Source organism: Procambarus clarkii, chromosome 13 (genome assembly GCF_040958095.1).
Source record: "Procambarus clarkii isolate CNS0578487 chromosome 13, FALCON_Pclarkii_2.0, whole genome shotgun sequence".
Classification (NCBI taxonomy): Eukaryota; Metazoa; Arthropoda; class Malacostraca; order Decapoda; family Cambaridae; genus Procambarus; species Procambarus clarkii.
In genome coordinates, this window is record NC_091162.1 from 974,570 (window position 1) to 1,000,944 (window position 26,375).

Here is a 26,375-nt window from a genome sequence, read left to right on the forward strand (position 1 = left end):
CACACTCTCCCCCTGACACAGTACGTCCACTACACACTCTCCACACAGTACGACCACTACATACTCTCCCCCACATAGTACTACCACTACACACTCTCCCCCACACAGTACTACCACTACACTCCCCCCACACAGTACGTCCACTTCACACTCTCCCTCCACACAGTACGACCACTACACACTCTCCCTATATGCAGTACGACCACTACACACTCTCCCTCCACACAGTACGACTACTACACACTCTCCCTATATGCAGTACGACCACTACACACTCTCCCTCCACACAGTACGACCACTAAACACTCCCTACACATACAGTACGACCACTAAACACTCCCTACACATACAGTACGACCACTAAACACTCTCCCTCTATACATCCCCACCATTTGGGCTGGACGGTAGAGCGACGGTCTGGCTTCATGCAGGTCGGCGTTCAATCCCCGACCGTCCAAGTGGTTGGGCACCGTTCCTTCCTTCCCCCGTCCCATCCCCAAATCCTTATCCTGACTCTTTCCCAGTGCTATATAGTCGTAATGGCTTGGCGCTTTCCCCTGAAAACACCCTCCCTACCTCTCCCTCTATACAGTACGACCAGTACACACTCTTCCCCTAACATACAGTACGTCCACTACACACTCTCCCCCACACAGTACGACCACTACACACTCTCCCCCACACAGTACGACCACTACACACACACACACACCCCACACAGTAGGACTACTACACACTGTCCCTCTACACATTACGACCAATACACACTCCCCCACACACAGTACGACCACTACACACAGTCCCCCATACACAGTACGACCACTACACACACTCCCCCACATACAGTACGACCACTACACACACTCCCCCACATACAGTACGACCACTACACTCACTCTCGCTCACAATGTACGACCACTACACACTCTTCCCCACACAGTACGACCACTACACACACTCCGCCACACACAGTACGACCACTACACACACTCCCCCACACAGTACGACCACTACACACTCTTCCCCACACAATACGTGCACTACACACACTCCCCCACACACAGTGCGACCACTACACACACTCCCCACACAGTACGACCACTACACACTCTTCCCCACACAGTACGACCACTACAGACTCTCCCCCACACAGTACGTGCACTACATACAGTCCATCATACACAACCTGTCCCCAGAGGCCTACAACAATAGGATATCATCAGCGGCATATGCTAGGTTGGCCAACATATGAACTGCTTTTAAAAACTTGTGTAAGGAATAGTTCTGGACCCTGTATACCACTTATGTCAGACCAATCATGTAATATGCATCTCCAGCCAGGAGTCCATACTTAGTTAAACACGGACAAAATTAGAGAAGATTCAGTGGTAAGCCACCAGGCTCGTCCAGGAACTGAGAGGAATAAGCTATGAAGAAAGGCTAAAGGAGCTGAATCTCACGTCCCTGGAAAACAGAAGAGTAAGGGGAGACATGATCTCCCCTTGACCTATAAAATTCTCAGTTCTAACCTAACTATAAATCCACAAGTGGGTTATAATATTACTTAATACCTACTGTTACTGTTTCTATAAATTTTTCAAAATGGCAAAACCCAAAATCATTTGGCTGGGTTTAGTTGTGACGGTGAGCTTGAGTGTGCTCACTTACAGTGTTACTGTTTATCATACCAGGCAAAATGCTCTAATTAGAGCGGCCCGGGCGGAATCCGAGACCCAGTTCGCGCAGACCAATGGTTGGGGAAGTAAAGCAAGGAAGCTTCCCCTGATCGGCCGTCTGGTCTCGTCTCCTCCATCCTGCTCCTTACCTGATGTGATCCCCGTCTGGCGGCTGGTTATGGCTAGCCTGATGAAGGGAGCCATCCTCGCTACTACAGTTTCTCTCCCTCTTTCCCTGCTGAAAATTTACTTTGCTTGGCCTCATTATGGTCTTAAGCCTGACGATATGAAACACAAATCAGACCAAAAGGTCTCCATAAAAAAGAAACACAAAAATAAGACACCAAAGTCTTTAGAGGAAAAGGCGATAGAGGAACAGGCACGTTTGGATGAGGAAAAGGCACGTTTGGACGAGGAAAAGGCACGTTTGGATGAGGAAAAAGCTTTAGAGGAAATGGCACGTTTGGACGAGGAAAAGGCACGTTTGGATGAGGAAAAAGCTTTAGAGGATACGGCACGTTTGGATGAGGAAAAAGCTTTAGAGGAAAAGGCTTTGGAAGCTTTTTTCGCCGACGTCGCCGCCCGCGCGCAGGAAATAATAGAGTTATAGTAGGACTACTTCCACCAGCTAAATGATGAAACATGTAACGAATATCAAAGTTTTTGACCTCAAATTTACCTCAACGAGTAAATCCGGATCGGGAATGAGCGACAGCAATGGTAAGTGCATTTACCTATGAGACACAAGACTGCAGAACAGAAAAAGTTAAGTAAAGGGAAATGAGAGAGCCCAATCGGTTAGTGTGCCTAAGAGGGCATTTGAATGGTTTTCGATCCAAATATGCAATAAATGAAAACTGGTTCGATTTCAATCAAACTTTTTTGACGAGTTTTATATTAAAAGAGTTTCATCTTGTCCAAGTCTTATCATCGAAGCATAAATAGGAAGGGAGAAAAAAATATTGAAGTAGGTGTCAAAATTATTCCAAAATGTTCCAAAACGATCATGAAACACAAGTGTCAACTGAAATCATCCCTATGACTCTCATCTATCACAATAGCATATATTACAAGAATATTATAATTAGTATTATTAGAAAAATGATTAAGTTAAAAAAAATAAAAAATAAAATTTCATTTTTTTTTATCGGATGATTTGTAAGAAACTTATACACCTGACTGCACGTAAGCCTATCTGTAAGGGTGAGCCTATCAATTTACATGAAACTTACACCTTATATGTAAAGTTTATGTCTCTAAACTCCGAAGGGAGCGTTTTTTCCTAAGTTCATTTATTGATTTTATAATAGCAATAAACATGACATATATGCATAATTTTTGGGGGGGAACTTTGAATATTTGTATTAGGGAAAACTAAAGATGTTTTGGAAACTCCCAAACTTCAGAACCTTTATTATATGCTAATGTGTCAGGAAAGTGTCATAGAATGATTATATCTGAAAAGGTGAAGGGTGTGAAGTCACTTGAAAATGTCTAATTTTTGTTGAAAAAAAAAATTATATCTTCCTTACCATTCCTTCAACCATTGCCATCCCAAATCCTTATCATGACCCCCCTTCCAAGTGCTATATTGTCGTAATGGCTTCGCGCTTTATCCTCCATTCCATTCCCTTTCTATTTAGGCTGCAGTACTGAAACTTTGAACAACTTTTCCAAAACCATTCAAATGCCCCGTATGGACTACCTATGAAGAAAAGACGAGGGACAATGAACACTGCCCAACAGAGTGCCAGTGGTGTCATCCCAGGGTGCCAGTGGTGCCATCCTAGGGGTGCCAGTGGTGCCATCCCAGGGTAAAGGTGGTGCCATCCCAGGGTAAAGGTGGTGCCATCCCAGGGTGCCAGTGGTGCCATCCCATAGTGCCAATGGTGCCATGCCAGGGTGCCAGTAATTACCTAAGTGTAGTTACAGGATGAGAGCTACGCTCGTGGTGTCCCGTCTTCCCAGCACTCTTTGTCATATAACGCTTTGAAACTACTGACGGTCTTGGCCTCCACCACCTTCTCACCTAACTTGTTCCAACCGTCTACCACTCTGTTTGCGAAAGTGAATTGTCTTATATTTCTTCGGCATCTGTGTTTAGCTAGTTTAAATCTATGACCTCTGGTTCTTAAAGTTCCAGGTCTCAGGAAATCTTCCCTATCGATTTTATCAATTCCTGTTACTATTTTGTATGTAGTGATCATATCACCTCTTTTTCTTCTGTCTTCTAGTTTTGGCATATATAATGCCTCTAACCTCTCCTCGTAACTCTTGCCCTTCAGTTCTGGGAGCCACTTAGTAGCATGCCTTTGCACCTTTTCCAGTTTGTTGATGTGCTTCTTAAGATATGGGCACCACTATATATATATATATATATATATATATATATATATATATATATATATATATATATATATATATATATATATATATATATATATATATATATATATATATATATATATATATATATATATAGTGGTACTATATATGCTACTATATATATATATATATATATATATATATATATATATATATATATATATATATATATATATATATATTAGTAGCTATACTAATTTATAGTATTGTCATTCATTTTATTATTCCCATCTTGTCCGTAGTAATTTATTATGGGTCTGGGAGTTGGTTTACTATTTTCGTCTTTACTTCTGTTATTTTACTATAATAATTACATTAATTATTTTACATTTACGGATCCCTAGCCTTCCTGGTGTCCATTTCTCTTTGCCTCAGATCCCCAGATCTTGAAGTTCTTGGGGTACTGCTGCTCGCAGAATGCTCATTGACACTCCAAGACTGAACTCATTTACGCCTCTTAAGGCAGTTTCTTAGGCTACCTATTCAGCTCTAACATGCTTTCCGAGGCCAACATACAATGGAGATCACTGTAACGGACTCGGTTACCATCCTTATAATTTGTGTTCGTGTCACTCTGGACGCAAGCATGTTGCAGTTACGCCTTAAGACCTGTTTCTTATATTTGATTTATGGTTTTATTTATATATTGATTTGATAATATATACATAGTGGTCATATAAATATTGATTATGTTGAGCTGTTCTATTGTTTTATATTATTCTATTGGATTATTTTGAAATGAATTATTACTTGCTAGATCCCTCCCCCTGGATTAACTTCTGCCCTTGACCCAGATACGGTAACTGATTTCAACATTTTTCACTTGTCTGAGTTTTTCCCGCTAAAATTCTGCTCGGTTTGGTAGTTACCTCACTTTGCTACAGACTAGTTTCCTGGAAGATCTTTTTCTCTTCCTTTCCCCTCTAGTCACTCCTATCCCCTGTGCCAGTGTTCCTTTTCAGAGTTTCTGCAGGGTATAACCCTGGCTTTATCCATTAATGACACTTGCCCAGTTCGCTTCCGGAAATGTCCCCCTCCTCTTACAAACTAATTCCAGCAGTACCCTTAAGGGGTAGGTTCCTTGCCCGTCACGTTCATACTGCATGCCCGTTTCTGCCCACCCTTACTGCCTTAATACTTCCAGAACCGACTACGGTTCTGGAAGTATTAAGTTCTGGATGATATTTTGTTTCAGGGCAAAGATATTTCAAAGGTTCAAAGTGTTGGACAATTTCGGAAACCTGTGTCACCATATGGGACTGGTGGTTAATGAAAACAAAACTAAGTTTGAATGTAGAAGTCGGAGGCCCATTATATTGAAAATAAACGGTAAAAATATAGTGTTAATATATATAAATATTTAGGCATATATGTTGGATATACCCATGAGAGTTTGGAAGCTGAGATGAACAGACTGTTGGGTCAATGTCGGAAGAGATTACAACCTCTGAAGGCCTTGGCATGCTGTGGAAAGGGAGTGGGAGTCCCTGTGCTACGAATGATATACTTGAGTACTGTAAGATCTCTTATTGATTATGCTGCACCTGTCATTTCTTGTTTTGGTAAAGGTAGGATGGGCAAGTTGGAGAAGGTACAAAATGAAGCCATGAGAATTATCTTAGGATGCCCAAGAAATGCTATGATTGAGATAATGAGGATGGAGTTGAATCTGCAGAGTATTGGGGATAGAATTGTAGAGATAAATGTAGCCTCTGCCATTAGATTAATGAGAGGTAGGGGAGCTAATGAATTAATCCTCTCGGTTCAAAAGGTGCATGGGAAGTAGTGAACAGTGTATGATGAAGAAGAGAGCATATGTGAATAACTTATGTTCTAATGTTATAAAGTATGATGTTATTACAGAGTGTATTGCTGTGCCCAAGAGAAAATTCACACCACCATGGGAGGATTGTAATGTAGATGTAGTAATTACTCCCTTGCAAAAGAAAAAATGTATGTATGAAATAGGAGAGCTGGGGGCAACATATGATTGTATAATTAGAAAACTGCCTACAGAAAACATCTACATGTATATTGTGATGGGTCAGTAGCTAGGGATGGGAAGGCAGGATGTGGAGTCTTGATCAGGGAGTACACTGACATCGGCACTGTAGATACTGTTATTGGACGCCGCTTAACTGACAATGTCTCTTCAACGCAGGCTGAACTCCAAGGTGTATTAGCAGGATTACAGGAAGTAGTCAAATGTGGTGAAAATGCTTGCTTCTTTATTGACAGCAGAGGAGCGTTAGAATCTTTAAATAGCAGACGCCCAGTATATCAGAATATTGTGATAGAGTGTAGAGAGAATGTTAAGAGACTAGAAAAAACTGGGTATAAAGTAAGATTCATGTGGATCCCTTCACATGTGGGAATACTGTTGAATGAGGTAGTTGATGACATAGCGAAGAGAGCCACTGAAAAAACTCTTGTTGATGTTGTATGTCAGTTAACCTTGAAACAAATAAAAACAAGAATCAAGATGATCCAAGAGGGTGAAGAAATGATAAAGAGAATGGCAATAGTGGACAGTAGTAAGACACTTAAGAATTATTCAATAATAAATACAAATTCGTCCTTCACTTATGGCAGAGGAAAGTCTACTTGGAAGGATTCAATTTACATGCGGTCCGTCTAATTACCACAAGCTACCACAAACTACACAAACTTCAGAAAGCTTCCTGGCAATACGTTAGTAATGAATAAATATGATATATTTACTCATTATAATGTTGGTGCTGAATGTACAACACGAAAAAACATAATTTTAATCTGAAAAAGTATCTTTTTATAAAGAAATTAGACGAAAATAAAAAGCTGGTGACGCCAAATCAAGTCGACGATCCAAGCTTCGGTTAGGTTAGGTTAGGTTAGGTTAGGTTAGGATAGGTTAGGATAGGTTAGGTTAGGTTAGGTCAGCCTAACTTAATATATCATATTTATTCATTACTAACGTATTGCCAGGAAGCTTTCTGAAGTTTGTGTAGTTTGTGGTAGCTTGTGGTAATTAGACGGACCCTACTCACAGCATTTGTGCGCCCCTTGAGGGACTTGAAGTAGAGGGGGGTAGAAATAGCCTAAGCTACTTATTTTTTATTTATTTATTTATTTATTTATGCATATACAAGAATGTACATAAGGAATGTGAGGATACAAATATGGTAATTATACAGTCTTGTAAAGCCACTAGCACGCGCAGCGTTTCGGGCAGGTCCTTAATCTAAGAAAATTTTAAGGAGGTAAATACTTGCAAAATTTATAGACAAAAAAATGATAACAGATTACATGAAATTAAAAAAAAAAAAAAAAAAAAGATGAGAGAAAATTGTAGGTACAGTATATTAAAGCACATAGGTAGCTAAGATTGATTGCAATGACAGCTTAAAATGGTAGTTGACAACAAATTGGTAGGCACAATACAGCAGAAACAATATAAGATTGATTGCAATGACAGCTTGAATGGTAGTTGACAAAAATTGGTAGTCACAATACAGCATATGGCTAGCACATAAAAGAAGACAGCAATGAACACAATGATAAGGTTGTTTGATATTACATAAAAATTAGGAGATTGGGTAACACTAGGTACAGAGCAAATTTAAAGCTCAGTGTAGGAAACTAAGAAGATGAAGTTAGGTACTTTTTGGTTTTGCTTTTAAATAAGGCAAAAGTTTTACAGTTTTTCAATTCACTAGGGAGTGAGTTCCATAGACTAGGTCCCTTAATTTGCATAGAGTGTTTACACAGATTAAGTTTGACCCTGGGGATATCAAAGAGATATTTATTTCTGGTGTGGTGATAATGGGCCCTATTACATCTGTCCAGGGAGAGTTTCAGAGTATGGTTTGCATTTAAGAACAGGGTTTTGTAAATGTAGTTGACACCAGAGAATGTGTGGAGGGAGTTAATATTTAGCATGTTTAGGGATTTAAACAAGGGAGCTGAGCGTTGTCTGAAAGCAGAGTTAGTTATAATTCTGATAGCAGATTTTTGCTGTGTGACGATGGGCTTAAGGTGGTTTGCAGTGGTAGACCCCCATGCACAGATACCATAATTAAGATAGGGGTAGATACTCTATCCCTTTGAGATGTATTTATTGCTTATCTCAATAAACATACTTGAACTTGAATTCCCATGAATTGTAATTAAATTAATGCAACTTTCAATTACTAACTATAGATGTAGTTATTAATTGTAATTGATTTAATACTTTATCATTATAAGGATTATTCATTATAGTTATTCTTTAATACTTTATTGTTATGCACTAATCAATAATTATTTATCATTCACCCTAATTAGCTATTTGATTCATAAAAATAATTACTTATCATTATACTATTTGTTATTATTATTATTATATAATAATAATAATAATTAATTTATTTTTATTAATTTATTATATATTTATTTATTATTTACCATTATAAAATAAACAAGTCCCCAATCTGAGCACGTTTTCTTCCAACCTCAGAAAATCGTCCTGTTTGCAGTAGTTTACCCCATATACATACCAACATAACATCGTTTTCTGTTGATCTTCCTACAATACTTTATTTATTTATTTATTTATTTATTTATTTATATACAAGAAGGTACATTGGTTAGAGAGAATAAATAGCATAGTATTTACAATCTTGTAAAGCCACTAGTACGCGCAGCATTTCGGGCAGGTCCTTAATCTAACAGATAATTTTAAGTACGTAAATTCTAGCAGAATTAATTAAATGACAACAGATACATCTTATCTTGAGATTATCTTGAGATGATTTCGGGGCTTTAGTGTCCCCGCGGCCCGGTCCTCGACCAGGCCTCCACCCCCAGGAAGCAGCCCGTGACAGCTGACTAACTCCCAGGTACCTATTTACTGCTAAGTAACAGGGGCATTCAGGGTGAAAGAAACTTTGCCCATTTGTTTCTGCCTCGTGCGGGAATCGAACCCGCGCCACAGAATTACGAGTCCTGCGCGCTATCCACCAGGGACCTGAGTTGAAGTCAGTGAGATTTTTCATTGAATCTCAATTCTCAACATTGAGAATTGCAACATTGCAAGAAAAAAAATGAGATGAGAGAGAATAGAAAGTATATTAAAGCACATTGGTATATTAAAGCTCCGGTTGATTACATTGACAACTTGATTGGTAATTTAAACAAGATTAACAGACACCGTACAGCAGATTGATAGCACATATAACAAGACAGTAATAATCATATTGGTAAAGATGTTCGGATTGGGTAACAATAGATACAGTGCAATTTTAAAGCAACAAGGTAAAAAAACTATGCAGATGAGATTAGGTGCTTTTTAGTTTTGTTTTTGAATGACGCAAAAGTTGGACAGCTTTTTAATTCATTAGGGAGTGAGTTCCATAGACTGGGTCCCTTTATTTGCATAGAGTGTTCACAGATTAAGTTTGACTCTGAGGATATCAAAGAGATATTTATTTCTGGTGTGGTGATAATGGGTCCTATTACATCTGTCCAGGGAGAGTTTCAGAGCAGGATTTGCGTTTAAGAACGGGGTTTTGTAAATGTAATTGACACAAGAAAATTTGTGGAGCGAGATTATGTTTAGCATGTTAAGGGAGTTAAACAAGGGGGCTGAGTGTTGTCTGAAAGCAGAATTTGTTATTATTCTGATAGCAGATTTTTGCTGGGTGATGATGGAATTGAGGTGGTTTGCAGTGGTTGAACCCCATGCACAGATACCATAATTAAGATAGGGATAGATTAGTGCATAATATATTGAGATGAGAGCAGAGTTAGGTACATAATATCTGATTTTGGAGAGTATACCAACTGTTTTAGAGACTTTGTTATGTGTTGTATGTGGGTGCTGAAGTTGAGTCTCTTGTCTAGGAATAGGCCAAGAAACTTTCCATCATTTTTATTGCTAATGTTTACATTATCTATCTGAAGCTGAATTGCATTTGTAGATTTGCTTCCAAATAAGTTGTAGTAGGTTTTTTTCTATGTTAAGCGTTAGTTTATTGGTTGACATCCATAAGTGGACTTTTTTTTTAGTTCATTATTAACATCATCATTAAGTGTATGTGGGTTGGGGTTAGAGTAAATGAGGGTAGTATGATCAGCAAACAAAATAGGTTTCGGAATGTTAGAGACATTAGGCAGATCATTGATGTATATAAGAAATAGGAGAGGTCCCAAGATGATGCCCTATGGCACTCCAACGGTTATTGGTAGAGTGGGAGAGGTTATATTATTGATGGTTACACATTGGTGTCTATCACTTAGATAGGATTGGATATAATCCAGTGCATGGGCCTCGGATTCCATAATGATGGAGTTTACGTAAGAAGTAATTGTGATTAACAGTGTCAAAGGCCTTTCTCATGTCAATGAAGAGTCCAATCGGAAACTCATTTTTGTCAAGGGCTGAGTAAATTATATCAAGGAGACTAATAATTGCATCGTTGGTACTATTTTGGGAGCGGAAGCCAAACTGACAGGGGCTAAGAATGTTGAATTTTACGAGATAGTAGAGCTGTTTGTAGATAATTTTTTCAAATATTTTTGGCGAAAGAAGAAGAGAGTTTGGATAGCTGCCTGAGAGATATGTGTTGATATGTGTCTATATGTGTAATACATTCTTTAAAGATTTTTAAAGCACAAAAAAGTGTATATAAAGTTGATTGGTGAAGCACTATTATTCTACGTAATAATTTATAGTCCTTACTATAATTTACTAAGAACAACTAATATTTCTCAAAACAAAACTATGAAGCTTCAATAGGATGTAGCTGATCTGTAATATTCTAAGAGCATGGACTCTTAGTCAGGTAAAATTTCAGTAGGTAAACTGTGCAGGTAAATTTCACAACCCATGTGGGACCTGAAAACAATAATTTTCATTATAAGTGAACCAATCAAGACTATTCTGTTGTTTACGTCGATGGACGACTACTGTGAGACGTAAATTGGTACGTGAGGAAGAGTTTGTGCCTTGGAAAAAATGTAACTGGGAGTATACCACATATGTACTAATTCATATTCAACATATTGACTTTATGCATTAAGTCATATATGTGCTGTCTTGTGCGAGAGTGGGTTGTAAGAAGCACATCAACAAACTGGAAAAGGTGCAAAGACAAGCTACTAAATGGCTCCCAGAACTGAAGGACAAGAGCTACGAGGAGAGGTTAGAGGCATTAAATATGCCAAAACTAGAAGACAAGAAAAAGAGGTGATATGAGCACTACGTACAAAATAGTAACAGGAATTGATAAAATCGATAGGGAAGATTTCCCGAGACCTGGAACTTCAAGAACAAGAGGTCATCGATTTAAACTAACTAAACAAAGATGCTGAAGAAATGTAAGAAAATTCACTTTCGCAAACAGAGTGGTAGACAGTTGGAACAAGTTAAGTGAGAAAGTGGTGGAGGCCAAAACTGTCAGTAGTTTCAAAGCGTTATATGACAAAGAGTGCTGGGTAGATGGGACACCACGAGCGTAGCTCTCATCCTGTAACTACACTTAGGTAATTACATACACACACACACTCACATCCCCAGGAAGCAGCCCGTAGCAGCTCTCTAACTCCCAGGTACTTATTTACAGCTAGGTCAACAAGTGCATCAGAGTGAAAGAAACCCTGCCCATTTATTTCCGCCTCCGCCGGGGATCAAACCCGGACCCTTAGGACTATGAACCCCGAGTGCTGTCTAATCAGCTGTCAGGCCCGTATCGCAAGGTTAAATCACACAACGTTTCCGGTTCATCCTTATTTATTAATAAATTAGAAAACTTTCCTTTCTTGTAAGATAGCCAGATTATTCAGATTTCTCACCACTGAATAAAACAATTATATGGGTGAGCTCTTGCCTCCATAAGTTAAGGTAATCACAACTTACTGGATAATGCTACATATAGGCTCTTCTCAGCACAATATCCTGCACTCTAACATGGTCACTTCCTAATAACCCTTTATCTACTTTGATTTTCCCTTCCACACACTTTAGTACATCTATCCTGTCATGTCACTATATACACATACAGTACTCTGCATGTGTATTGATCAGTCCTCATGTACACATACTGTATTCTCTGTATGTGTATTGATCAGTCCTCATGTACACTTACTGTATTCTCTGTATGTGTATTGATCAGTCCTCATGTACACATACTGTATTCTCTGTATGTGCATTGATCAGTCCTCATGTACACATACTGTATTCTCTGTATGGTATTGATCAGTCATCATGTACACATACTGTATTCTCTGTATATGTATTGATCAGTCATCATGTACACATACTGTACTCTCTGTTTGGTATCAGTTACTATACACACACACTACTCTGTATGGTATCAGTGACTATACTCACACCACTATGTATGGTATCAGTCACTATATACACACACACTATTCTCTGTATGGTATCAGTTACAATATACACACACTATTCTCTGTATGGTATCAGTCACTATAAACAGTACATGTATTGCTAGACTGAATACAAAATGTTAAAACTATTACTTCAGGAAAATCTTGAAACAAAATACCCAGATCATTTAGCTAGTAACAATAAAAGTAGATGTACTTTTATTTCTTCTGTACATAGGGTTCTCTCTTTCAAGATATGAAAATGCTCCATCGGTCCTTGAGGTCGTCGTTTGCTGCCTTTCAATGACTTTATCAAAGAAACGAGATAGTCTGACTGCATTGCTGGAGCCTGGTGCAAGAGAGCGTTGATCAAATGTGTTCTGAAATAAAATTATTAAATATATGGATGCTGCAGTATGAATCATAATTATACCAAACATTTGACCCTTAAACCGAGCATATTGGGGGTGCCCGGAAGCGAAAAATATTTGAATTATGAAAAAATAACTTAAAAAGTTAAACAAATCTCCAACTTATTGGCTACAGCATCGTGAAACTTTCATCAAAATATTTTCAGAAATTGATTTTAGACAAATTTTTGTAGAAATAAGAACGTTTTGTCGATACATACGGAGAATAGCTCCCATTAACTGGAACTGAGGGTTACAATATATATTGTAATAAAGAGATGCAAGCACCTGTCTGACACTCAAAGAAGAATAGTAATAAGAAGTGTCCACAAAGTGGATATGCAGCTGATGCATTTATAGCATTGCTGAGTAATACATAACACAAATAATAATGAATAACTATGTTATTATACTCTATTTTGTTACATATCAAATAAATTCATTGTCAAATGTTAATATATGTTACTTTCATCAATGTTCCAAAAATATTTTTCTGGGGGGAGCCCCTATGGCTCACCAGAGCTTACTAGGCTGATATGCTAATGTCAGACTTTGGCATCAGTCATGTGAATGGAGTTCTTATGGACCTACCGGAAACCACGAGCCAGAACCTGGCCCCCCCCCTCTAGAGAGGCAAGGGGAAGCAATGCCCTATAGAAACCTCCGGGTGGTTGGAAGCATTCTATGTCTGCCATCGACCGGGTTAGGCACCCAGAAAAGTAAGCGTCCCAAAACAAGCCCCTATTCTGGTGAAAATTACAACCAAAAGCCAAGAGTGGATAGAACTCCTAAAACAAAACTAGTATGACGCCACCCGTCGCCACGCCGCTGTCTGCACAGCTACCCCCTCCCCGGGAGAGAGAAGGGGGAGCCCCAGACCTCCCGCGCCAACTATCCACACTCCAGTTCTTGAGGTTGATGCTCTGTTTTATGCTTCCCGGCTTGCATGTCAGCAGATGGTGTTTGCCTCCTCTGTGGAATCTGCTTGGGCCTAGGCTCTTAGGATGTCTTCGCCTTTTTTGTCTTCTCCTGTTTGAGGCTTCAGCCGTTGCGCAGTATATTCAGGCTGCTTCGGGTTCTTGCCATCCTGTCGGACTTGCTTGTTCTCCGGGGGTCCCGTAGTGGGCCTTCCCAGAAGGGTCATGCCAAGGCTCAGTGTTCCTCTCGTCATGGTAGGCCACTGGAGTCGGGTTCGGCTCCTCCTCCGGACCCACCTTCGTCTAGTCGACACGGTGTTCGCTCTGTGTGAGGTTTTGGGTCTCGTAAGGGGTGTCGGCCCTTTCGCAGTTCGCCCCATTGATGGGGTGATGGTGGGGGGGGGGAGGCTTGTGCTGTTCGCTCACGCCTGGTCCCACGATTTGTGGACGTTTCGGGACGTTTCTATTGGCTTGCAGTGGTGTTGGGTGGCCCCTCCTCCCTCCGGGGGTTCGGGGCAGGCCTCCTCTTCTCCTCCTACGCTCTGTCAGGTCATCTTGGAGTGGGTTTGCTTGGGCGTGGTCAAAACGATGGCGTCCCTCAGATGGGTTTCCCGTCTGTTCCCAGTACCGAAACGGGACTGTGCGGATCTGCGGTTCATTCTGGACTTGTTTCGTCTGAACCCCTGGGTTTATTGCCCCCTCCTTTCGGATGACCACGCTGTCCCAGGTTCGTCTCCTGTTGGAGCCAGGCTCTTGGGTGTTGTCCCTGGACCTCCGGGACGCTTATTAGCACATCCCGATTCATCCAGGGTTCAGGGACTGGCTCGGTTTTGTTGTGGGGCGTCAGGATTACCGCTTTCATTATCTCCTGTTTGGGTTGAACCCGACGCCTCGCGTGTTCACACGCCTTACGCGGGTCATGGTGGCCCGCCTGCATCTCTTAGGTGTTCAGGCATTGGCCTACCTCGACGACTGGCTGGTTTGGGCTCTCAGCTGGTCCGGTTGTCTGCTTGCCACGCATTTGATGCTTTCCCAGCTCGCCGGGTTCGGGTTCTTGGAGAACTGGATGAAGTCCCCTCTGGTTCCCTCCCAGGTTCGGACATGGCTGGGTCTTCAACCCGTTCTTGCAAATTCGTATAGTCAATATTGACTTATTAACTACGTGCATAGGTGATATACTAAACATCATAGATACCCTTAAAAAGCTTCATAGAAAACACCGACCTTACCTAATCTTGTTAGTATCTTAAGATAAGCATCTTATTGCTTCGTAATTACAATTGTTACTTAACCTATACCTATAATAGGTTAAGTAACAATTGTAATTACGAAGCTATAAGATGCTTATCTTAAGATACTAACAAGGTTAGGTAAGGTCGGTGTTTTCTATGAAGCTTTTTAAGGGTATCTATTATGTTTAGTATGTCACCTATGCACTTATTTAAGCTGTTGCTCGAGGGTCTGTGCGGGAGCATGAACTTTGCGATGTTGGTCTACCCGCCGGATCAAGTTTGGCTTCATCGGCTGTTCTGGTTCCTTCGAGGACATCTCTTCTGCCCCTCTCGTGATCACTGGGTTCGGACCCCGGGGGCTTTGCATCTGCTGCTGCGTTGCCGGCTTCCTTCTTTGGGTTTTTCGGGATTCAGTGCCTTGGTGCCTACATGAGGCCCCGCTCAATGTGTTCACGGACGCATCGTCTCTTGGCTGGGGCTTTGTGACCAGTGCTCACCAGGCCGGCCAGGGGCGGTGGGGGTCTGTCCTTCCGTCGGGCCCACAGCACGGTGCGGGAGTTTGCGGCAGTGTGGTTCGCTCTTTGGAGGATTTGGGTCGCCCGTGGTTCGACGATCCGGCTCCATTCGGACGGTTCCCGGTTGTTCATTGTCTGAACCAGGGGAGGGTTCAATGTGGTCCTTGGCTCTTTGGCGCTGGCCGCTTCGGGTGACTCGTCTGCTGAGTTCTCGGGGTTTGGCTCTCTTGGCAGTTCACGTGCGGGAGTGTTCAACGTCTTGGCCGAAGGCCTGTCCCGTTTTGTTCCCCTCTCCACGAAATGGATGGTCGATGTCGATTCCTTCAGTTGGTTTTGCCAGATGTTCGGTTGTCCCGAGGTGGACCTCTTCGCAATGGCGTGGTCGCGGCGCCCTTCCCAGATTGCGAGGCCATCGGGGTCAATGCCTTTCGGCAGGACTGGTCGAGGTGGGGCATCCTGTACCTCTTTTCCCCGGTTCAGCTGTTGCTCCAGGTCCTGACTCGCTTGGAAACTTACCAGAGGAGAGTTGTCCTCTTGGCCCCGTGATGGCCAACCCAGCCGGGGTTTCAGGCACTGCTTGCTCAGTGTCCGAACCCGGAGGTTTTCCCGCGGCTTTGCCTCTTCCAGCAGATCGGACTGGTACGTCATGTGGATGGTTTGATCTGCTCCTCGAGTCTTCGCGCATGTTTTTTTGACGAGTTTTTTTACTCATCATCTCTATGGTGATCAGGTGGCTTCCTTGTTATTGTCCCACCTGCATGCTTCTTCTCAGCGGCAGTATGAGGTTTCCTGCTGGTCCTTCCGGTTCTTCTTACGTCTTCGTCATTGTCCTCCCTTTGTTTGGGTGGTGTCCTTTCTCTCTTGGTTGTTTCAGGACCATCACCTTATGCCTAACACTGTCACCTCGTATCGTGCGGTGCTGGCGGAGCCGTTGCAGCTTGCTTTCGGTATTGATGTTACGTCTGCGCCGTTTTGCTAGTTGCCTCGGGCATTGTTTCACCTCCAGCCTACTCATGCGCCGCCCGAGCCATCCTGGTCTTTGGACAGAGTGCTCTCTTTTCTTTCTTCTCCTCAGTTTGTTGTGGCCCCTTCAGTTCCGGATTGTTTTTCGAAGGCTCTTTTCCTGTTGGCATTGGCCTCTGGGGGTCGGGTTGGTGAGCTTCATGCTCTGCTCCGGCGCAGGGGTTTCTGCTCCTTTGGTCGGGGCGATTGGTTTGTTCGTCTGCAGCCTTCTTCTTTTCTGGCGAAGAATGAGACTGCTGCTTTTCGGAGAGGTCCCTGGATTGTTAATGCTTGGTTGGTTTGGCCGGGGGTGCATCATGTTTTGTGTCCGGTTGCGGCTTTCCGCCGTTATTTGCGCGGCGGGGGCATAAAATTATTTTATGGCATAAAAACCAATATGCCACAAAAATTTATGTGGCATATAGCTTAACACGGCTTCTGTGTCCATGGACGTGCTTTGGGTTGATCCGGTTTCCCTCCTTCCCTGTTCGCGGGTACGGGTCTCCCAGGTTGTCCGCAGGATTATTAAGGCTAGCCAGCCTGGTGTCCATCCACCGTGCCCATAACATTTGCAAGTTCGGGGCTCTCGCCGCCTTCTTTGGGAATATATCTTGGGCTGACATTCGGGAGCGAGGATTTTGGTGGTCGAACAGGGTCCTGTTGCTCGTTATCTTGTTTACGTCCCGGGGCCTGGTCGAGCCTGTGTCGCTTTGGGTCGGCGGATGCAGCCAGTGGTCTCATCTTTGGGTTGAGGTGTGAGCAGCAACCGCTTCCCGGGTAAGTCCCTCTTCTTTCCTCTGTGGGTAGTGAGCTCCCGGAGGCTTCCCGGCATCCCTCCCTCCCTCCGGTTGGCGGTTTTTCGTGTTTTGACATCCAGCCTCAGAACCAGGGTGTGGATCGCCGGCGTGGGAGGTCTGGGGCTCCCCCATCCCCACCCTCCCTGGGAGGGGGGAAGTTGCGCAGACGGCGACGCGGCAACGGGTGATGTCATACTAGTTTGCTAGTTTTGTTTGGGGAGTTCTGTCCACTCATTTGGCTTTTGGTTGCAATTTTCACCAGAATAGGGGTTTGTTTTGGGACGCTTACCTTTCTGGGTGCCTAACCCAGTCGATGGCAGACATACATGCTTCCAACCACACTGATGCCAAAGTCTGACATTAGCATATCAGCTTAGTAAGTAATTATCAAAAGAAGGCACCAAACCGGGAAGGCTATGTAGCACCATCAAATGCTCAAAATAATCAGAGGGCGCTAAATATCACCAAGGATGCCAATACGAGAACAAAAATGCATAAGGCGAACGATATCAAAAGTATCCGAGTCACCAAGAATTCTATTAAGGGACAGGTGACCGCGAGGGGTGGTCGGAAAGCAAGTAAGTAATTATCAAAAGAAGGCACCAAACCGGGAAGGCTATGTAGCACCATCAAAGACGCAAAATAATCAGAGGGCGCTAAATATCACCAAGGATGCCAATACGAGAACAAAAACGCATAAGGCGAACGATATCAAAAGTATCCAAGTCACCAAGAATTCTATCGAGGGACAGGCGACCGCGAGGGGCGGTCGGAAAGCAAGACATACGCTCGTCCTGGAAGTCAGGACATTCAAGAAGGACATGCACGACCGTAAGAGGGACAATGCAACTAGGACAATAAGGAGCAGGGCGGCGCTCCATCAAGTGACCATGGGTTAAGCGAGTATGGCCAATACGTAACCTCGCCAGAGCTGTTTCCCACCGCCGGTTACGGTGGAAGGAGGACTGCCACGAGGAAACACAACATTTAAGAGTACGTAGCTTGTTACCAGTAACAGACAACCAAGAAGCCTGCCAACGGGTAAGGACTGAGGAATGGATAACCGGGTAAAAGTCGGAATACGGAATGCCCTTACGAGAGATGGGACAAGAGCGGACAGCTTCCTTGGCGGCAGCATCCGCACGCTCATTTAAAGACACACCAATATGGCTGGGAACCCAACAAAACTCAACCGACTTAAATTTACTGTGAACGAGAAACAGCCAATGCTGGATCTCGACAACTACTGGATGAACTGGATTAAAGGACCCGAGAGCCATGAGGGCACTACGAGAGTCAACAACAACTACAAAGGAAGACTGACAACGAGAAAGTAGGAGACGAAGAGCATAGAGAATAGCATAAAGTTCCGCTGTAAAGATGCTAGTCTCCGGAGGCAAGCGACACATATAAGTGCGATCAGGAAAAACAACAGAGTAGCCAACACCGTCCGCTGACTTAGACCCATCGGTGAAGACAGAAACGGAGCGGGAGTGAGAAGAAAAGTGCTCGAGGAAAAGGCGTTTTAGAACCGTAGGAGGGGTAAAAGCTTTAGTGATACGGGTCAAGGATGTACAAAACTGCGGAAGAGGGACTCTCCACGGGGGCAAAGAAGGAACAACACGAGGAGAAACATCAGAAATACGAACGGAAAGAGAATCCTGTAGGCGAGATAACCGGACAGAAAGAGGGAGGTGGTGAAGAGGAACAGGAACCGCAGGAGGGGTAAAAGTTAAAGCACGACAGAGGCGAGAGGAAGGATGTTGCAAGGACCGCGCAAGATAGCGAAGACAGTAGCGATCACGGCGGTCCTGGAGAGACAGGAAGCCAGTGTCAACATACAAGCTAAGGATGGGAGTCGAACGAAAGGCACCAGAACTGAGGCGCAACCCAGTATGGTGCAAAGCATCAAGACGGCGAAGAGTAGAAGGAGAAGCAGACGAGTAAGCAGGGCAACCATAATCGAGCTTAGACAGGACGAGAGAGGAATGTAAAGCAAGGAGAGTGCGCCTATCTGCCCCCCAAGAAGTATGGGACAAGACCCGAAGGAGGGTAAGGGCCTTAGAGCACTCAACACGGAGGTAAGAGATATGGGGAGACCAAGACAAACGAGTGTCAAGGAATAACCCCAAAAGCGCAGCATCTTTGTAGTCAAGGGGATGACCAAAAAGTGACAAAGAGGGACGAAGAACGACCCGTTTCCGTGTAAAAGTCATGGCACAAGTCTTAGAAGTAGAGAACTTGAAGCCATGATCGGTGGCCCAAGAGGACACGGCATCAATTGCAAGTTGAAGCCGGCGCTGAAGGAGAGGCGAATCATCACCCTGACAGCAAAGGGTAAGATCATCGACATAGAGAGCGGAGAAGACACCAGAAGGAAGAGAGGAAAGAAGACCATTGAGGGCAACCAGAAAAAGAGTAGTGCTCAGAACACTACCCTGGGGCACACCTTCCTATTACTGAAAAGAGGCAGAGAGAGCGGTACCAAGGCGCACCCGAAAGGAACGACGAGAGAGGAAGCTGCGGAGAGAGAGAGGGAGATGACCACGAAGGCCAAAAGAATGAAGTTGAGATAGAATATGATATCGCCAAGTGGTGTCGTAAGCCTTTTCCAGGTCAAAAAGGACGGCAACAACGGAGGTCTTCGCAGCAAAAGCAGTACGAATATAGACCTCCAAGTTCACCAGGACATCTGTTGTGCTGCGGCACTTGCGGAAACCAAATTGAGAAGGGGAGAGGAGGTGGTGGTGTTCCAGGAACCACATCAGACGAACGTTAACCATACGTTCAAAGAGTTTGCAGACACAACTTGTGAGAGCAATAGGGCGAAAGTACTTAGGGGAAGTACCCAGAGACCCCGGTTTGCGAACAGGGAGGACAACGGCATCAAGCCAGTCCTCAGGGACTGACGAAGACTCCCAGATCCGATTATACAGACTCAGTAAATACTGAGACGTGCTCGGAGGGAGATGGCGAAGCATCTCATAATGAATACCATCGGAGCCCGCCGCCGTAGAACCGCAGAGGGCCAGGGCAGAACGAAGTTCAGAGAGAGAGAAGGGATCATTATAGGGAAGCTGAAGATGAGTGCAGAAATCTAAAGGACGAGACTCAAGGACAGGTTTACGAAGAAGGAAAGATTGGGGAAGATGAAGACCAGAGCTAACAGAAGAAAAGTGGGAACCCAGTTCGGAAGCGACCTGCAACGGGTCCGTCACAAGAGTACCACGGAGGTGAAGGACCGGTGAAACATCGGGAACAAACTTACCCGCTATCTTGCGGATACGCTTCCAGATCTGGGCCAGAGGGGTTTCGGACGTAATTGTTGAGACATAAGATGTCCAACATTCACGTTTAGCCGTACGGATGGCCCTATGGGCCACCGCACTCGCTTTCCGAAAGAAAAGAAAAGAATCGGTCGTCTGCCTACGGCGGTGCCTCTTCCAGGCTGCACGCTTACAGCGGACAGCCCGAGCACAGTCCGCATTCCACCAGGGGAACGCACTTCCGTGGACCCCGAGAGGAAGAGCGAGGAATAGAGCGGAGGGCAGCGTTGAAGACAGTGTCATGAAAAAGGAGGAGACCGCGAGAGAGAGGCAGAAGGGAGAGGTCAGAGAGAGCAGCACTGAGGGTAAATAGGGTCCAGTCTGCCTTAGCAAACTGCCACCTAGGGAAAGAGAGGGAAGGGCAAAAAGAGAAAAAGGAAACAAGGATGGGGAAATGATCACTTCCATGGAGGTCATCAAGAACCTGCCACGTGAAATCTAAGCAAAGAGAAGAAGAGCAGAGAGAAAGATCAAGACAAGAAAGGGTGCGAGTCTGAGAGTCCAAATGAGTGGGCTCACCAGAATTCAGAAGAGACAGGGAAGAAGAGAGGAGAAACGGCTCAAGGAGGCGACCCCGGGTATTCGTGAGAACGTCACCCCAAAGAGAATGACGACAATTGAAGTCACCCAGCAGGAGCACAGGCTCCGGCAAGGAGACTAGGAGGTGTTTCAAATCAGGAAGAGAGAGCGGGACACTCGGGGGAAGATAAATGGAACAAACTGTGTACCATTTCCCCACAAAGATACGAGCAGCAGAACAATGGAGAGGCGAAGGAAAAAGTAAAGGAACAAAGGGAACATCAGCACGAATCAAGAGAGCAGAAGAATTAGAAGCCCCACCATCGGCTGGGGGGGGGGGGAGAGAAAGGAATAGCCACGAAAACGACCAGGACGAGCACCAAGCATCGGCTCCTGGAGACAGACACAAAGGGGCGAAAACCGCGAAATCAAAAGTTGGAGTTCGAGGAAATTGGCATAATAACCTTGAACGTTCCATTGAAGAATGGACAACGACGAGAAGAGAAAGGACAAAAACAGAGAACAAGGAAGAAACAAAGGTGAAAGAGCAACAGAACACGTTAAAGAATATCAGGGTCGGGATCAGGATCAACAAAGTCAGGGTTAGGGGGCATGGGTAAACTGAGCAAAGACGGAGGGAAGGAAACGGGAGAACAGATCAGAGGTGGGCGGGCGGGGTCCGGAGGAGGAGGAGGAGGAGGAGGAGGAGGAGGAGGAGGAGAAGGAGGAGGAGACAACGGAGAGGAGCAGTCAAGGACAGCAGCAGGAAGAGGGGGAGTAGAAAGAGGGGAGCGCACCCCAGCAAGAGCAGTAACCGAAAGGGAAGCAGGGGCCAAAGAAACCTCCATAGCAGGAACAGGGGGTGCAATCACTGAAACGGGAGGGGAAGGAGCAACAGAGCCAGAAGGAGGAGCTGAGGAAGAAAGCGAAGCCTTCTTACCCGCCGGGGAAGAGGAAGGAGAGGAGCCAGGCTTACGCTTCTGACTTAAAGAGACTGGTGTCCCAGCAACTACGTACCGGGCAACGGATTCTAGTGTCTTAACAGGAGAAGCTGAACGAGAGCACACACGACGGCCGTTAGGAGAGCGATGGACATCCGCCTGCACCGACAGGCGGCGGGGAGAGCCAATAGATGGAGGAAGAGGATGGGAAGGAGGATCGGAGGGGGACGAGGAAGAAGACACAGGAGACATGACAGACCGGGTAGAAAGAAGGGGAACCCCAGACAGAGGACCAGGAGGGGGACCCCTCGGGACAGAACACAAAGGGACAGAGGAGGGGGCAGTGGGCGTATCAGGGTCCAAGGCCCGGAAACGGTTGTGAGTCTGAGGAAGGGGGGAAGGACGAGGAAAGGAAGAGCGCAACACGCGAGCATAAGAGATGTTAGTATAAGGCGGGAGCCGGCGAACCTGGCGCCTCGCCTCAGGAAAAGATAAACGCTCCCGGTGCTTCAGGTTGAGGACGGCTGCCTCAAGCTTGTAATGGATACAGGCACGGGAGAAGGTAGGATGGGCCTCACCGCAGTTGAGGCAGCGAGCTTGGGGAGAAGTGCACTCCGACTTAGAGTGACCTTCACCCCCACACAAAGGACAGAGAGAGACAGTCCCAGAGCAGCGAAGGGCACCATGCCCAAATCTCCAGCACTTATTACAAAGTCGAGGAGAAGGAATATACTCCTGGACAAAGCACCTAGCACCAGCAAGAATGACCGAGGATGGAAGGGTCCTACCATCAAAGGTGATCTTCACAACGCGAAGGGGTTGACATCGACGACCACGAGGGGGACGAGTAAACGAATCAACCTGGAGAACAGAATGGCCTTGGGCATCAAGGATATGCCGAATATTATCGTGGCAATCCTGCAGATTCCGAACACCAGTTGCAACATGGGGCGGGAGGAGAATAGTGGCAACACTGGCATTCATCTGAACGTTCTTGGAGACCCGAACAGGGATCTCGCCAAGGCAAGATAAGGCAGCCAAGCGGGAAGCTGCATCCTGAGAAGGAGCAGCAACGACACGTGTACCGAGACGAGTGGGGTTGAAAGTAACAGACGCATCCACGGAATCTACAAAATGCCGATGGAGGGAGAAATCGTCAGGAGGCGCAGAATCAAGAGGGAGGAGATCAAGGTATTTGGCCCATGAAGCAGGACCAAACAAGGCCTGATACGCATCAGCACGGGAAGGAATCGAGCGAGTGCGGCTGGGGCGCGAACGGCGTTGAGAACCCCTAGAGAGGGGTCAAAAGGCGCAGTAGTCACAACGAGAGACTTAGCCGCACCAGGGGACGAAGTGGTCACCACCGGGGGCTGGAGGCTCGACCCAACCACAGAGGAGGAAGGGGAGCTGGGGGAAGAAGTCAGGACGGTCAAAGGAAGAGCAAGGTCGGGGCCCAACACAGCGGGAGCTACAGAGCCTGGTCTTCCAATACAGGCCGACTCGGGGGCTTGGTCGCCCACCCCACGAGCCCGAGAGGGTACAACGGAAACATTCAATGACATAGAAACGAAGAGAAAAATTCATCCACGAATGTGCCCCCATACCCACCATGGAGCTACAATTAGAAGCAGGACACCCAACAGGAAGCTATCGCCGATCATGCTGGGGCCCCCTAGGGGTGCGTCGTGAGTATACGCCCCACAAACGCCACCTTAAGAACCGTCAGTCCGTCGAGATCGGGTTCAGCGACGAAAGGGGGATTGACAATAAAAGGTTCCCCTCGCTCGAGACGTTGGGTACTACAGTTCTACGGGTGCAAGAGTATGCCTCCTCAAGCACCCGGGCGTCAAAATAGAAGTCCAAAGAAATAATCCAAAACAAGCAAAAGGTCGGCAGGAAACGACAAGCAGATAGGAGAAGAGGGGGGAGAAAAACGAAACATAAGGAAAAGGAAAAGTGATCCGGCACAATTAGAGAAGACAGCAGCAGGAGTGCAAGGCCAGAAAAGGACAGAGGACTGCCCCATGAAGCATCACACTCCGGCAGCCGTCCACCAAGCCCCCTCACGACGCCAACGGGCCGGATGGGGAGGGGGAGGGCTCTTGTAAACAAACGCCATCTTTAAAAAAAATCATGGTCCTCATTGCCGGGTGTCAGAACCTCAGTAGTGAGTGAGCAACCAAGGCTGGCGCTCGCAGCATGAGCGCACAGCACTGCTGTTCAGCGTGTGACCACAGCATCGCCTAATATTGTCAAAATATATATATATCTGTTTTATTTAGCCATGATAGTATTATAGAAGAGCCTGAGTGTGATAATGACTGGGTACAATGTTCAAGCATCAGTGATTCAATACTGTTCGCGATGTTCACAGCGCCAGCCACAGCACCACAGCATTATTTCGTCCATCTAGGAATCTTCAAACGACTTTTTAGGTTCCTTTTCAAAATAAACTTGTGGTCAATTATTCATTTACAGGAATTAGTGGCCAGGATTGTGGTTATAATTAGCATTTTGCATAGTATTGATGGAAGGAGGAATTTTGGTGAGGGAGGGAGGGAGAGAATTGAGGTAGCCTCACTGTGTGGCAGCCACTCTTGTTTTGCTCACCATACTAGCTCTGTGGTTCACTATGGGGAACACACATGTACATGGTATACAGAGTGAGTGAGAGTGAGTGAGTGAGTGAGTGAGTGAGTGAGTGAGTGAGTGAGTGAGTGAGTGAGTGTGTGAGTGTGTGAGTGTGTGTGAGTGTGTGTGTGAGTGTGTGGTGAGAGAGAGTGTGTGAGTGTGAGTGTGAGTGTGTGTGTGTGTGTGTGTGTGTGTGTGTGTGTGTGTGTGTGTGTGTGTGTACTCACCTAGTTGTACTCACCTAGTTGTGTTTGCGGGGGTTGAGCTCTGGCTCTTTGGTCCCGCCTCTCAACCGTCAATCAACAGGTGTACAGATTCATGAGCCTATCGGGCTCTGTCATATCTACACTTGAAACTGTGTATGGAGTCAGCCTCCACCACATCACTTCCTAATGCATTCCATTTGTCAACCACTCTGACACTAAAAAAGTTCTTTCTAATATCTCTGTGGCTCATTTGGGCACTCAGTTTCCACCTGTGTCCCCTTGTGCGTGTTCCCCTTGTGTTAAATAGACTGTCTTTATCTACCCTATCAATCCCCTTCAGAATCTTGAATGTGGTGATCATGTCCCCCCTAACTCTTCTGTCTTCCAGCGAAGTGAGGTTTAATTCCCGTAGTCTCTCCTCGTAGCTCATACCTCTCAGCTCGGGTACTAGTCTGGTGGCAAACCTTTGAACCTTTTCCAGTTTAGTCTTATCCTTGACTAGATATGGACTCCATGCTGGGGCTGCATACTCCAGGATTGGCCTGACATATGTGGTATACAAAGTTCTGAATGATTCTTTACACAAGTTTCTGAATGCCGTTCGTATGTTGGCCAGCCTGGCATATGCCGCTGATGTTATCCGCTTGATATGTGCTGCAGGAGACAGGTCTGGCGTGATATCAACCCCCAAGTCTTTTTCCTTCCCTGACTCCTGAAGAATTTCCTCTCCCAGATGATACCTTGTATCTGGCCTCCTGCTCCCTACACCTATCTTCATTACATTACATTTGGTTGGGTTAAACTCTAACAACCATTTGTTCGACCATTCCTTCAGCTTGTCTAGGTCTTCTTGAAGCCTCAAACAGTCCTCTTCTGTTTTAATCCTTCTCATAATTTTAGCATCGTCCGCAAACATTGAAAGAAATGAATCGATACCCTCCGGGAGATCATTTACATATATCAGAAACAAGATAGGACCGAGTACAGAGCCCTGTGGGACTCCACTAGTGACTTCACGCCAATCGGAGGTCTCACCCCTCACCGTAACTCTCTGCTTCCTATTGCTTAGATACTCCCTTATCCACTGGAGCACCTTACCAGCTACACCTGCCTGTCTCTCCAGCTTATGTACCAGCCTCTTATGCGGTACTGTGTCAAAGGCTTTCCGACAATCCAAGAAAATGCAGTCCGCCCAGCCCTCTCTTTCTTGCTTAATCTGTGTCACCTGATCGTAGAATTCTATCAAGCCTGTAAGGCAAGATTTACCCTCCCTGAATCCATGTTGGCGATTTGTCACGAAGTCCCTTCTCTCCAGATGTGTTACCAGGTTTTTTCTCACGATCTTCTCCATCACCTTGCATGGTATACAAGTCAAGGACACTGGCCTGTAGTTCAGTGCCTCTTGTCTGTCGCCCTTTTTGTATATTGGGACCACATTCGCCGTCTTCCATATTTCTGGTAGGTCTCCCGTC

General features: G+C 45.1%; 2 protein-coding genes across 4 annotated transcripts in view; both read right to left on the reverse strand.

Annotated features, from left to right (window-relative positions):
- The window catches only part of LOC138364521 (caldesmon-like), a 70,780-nt gene extending 68,900 nt beyond the window's left edge, over window positions 1-1,880 (reverse strand). The window contains exon 1 of the mRNA XM_069324174.1: window positions 1,826-1,880. Coding sequence (XP_069180275.1) covers window positions 1,826-1,880 — 55 coding nt within the window. The remainder of the gene's footprint in view (window positions 1-1,825) is intronic.
- Window positions 1,881-11,790: 9,910 nt separating this feature from the next.
- Window positions 11,791-26,375, reverse strand: part of LOC123757295 (rab-like protein 3) — a 130,779-nt gene continuing 116,194 nt past the window's right edge. For all 3 annotated transcript variants that reach the window (XM_045740852.2, XM_069323540.1, XM_069323541.1), the window contains one exon: window positions 11,791-12,787. In XM_045740852.2, the coding sequence (XP_045596808.1) occupies window positions 12,596-12,787 (192 nt within the window). In that variant the 3' untranslated portion in view covers window positions 11,791-12,595. The remainder of the gene's footprint in view (window positions 12,788-26,375) is intronic.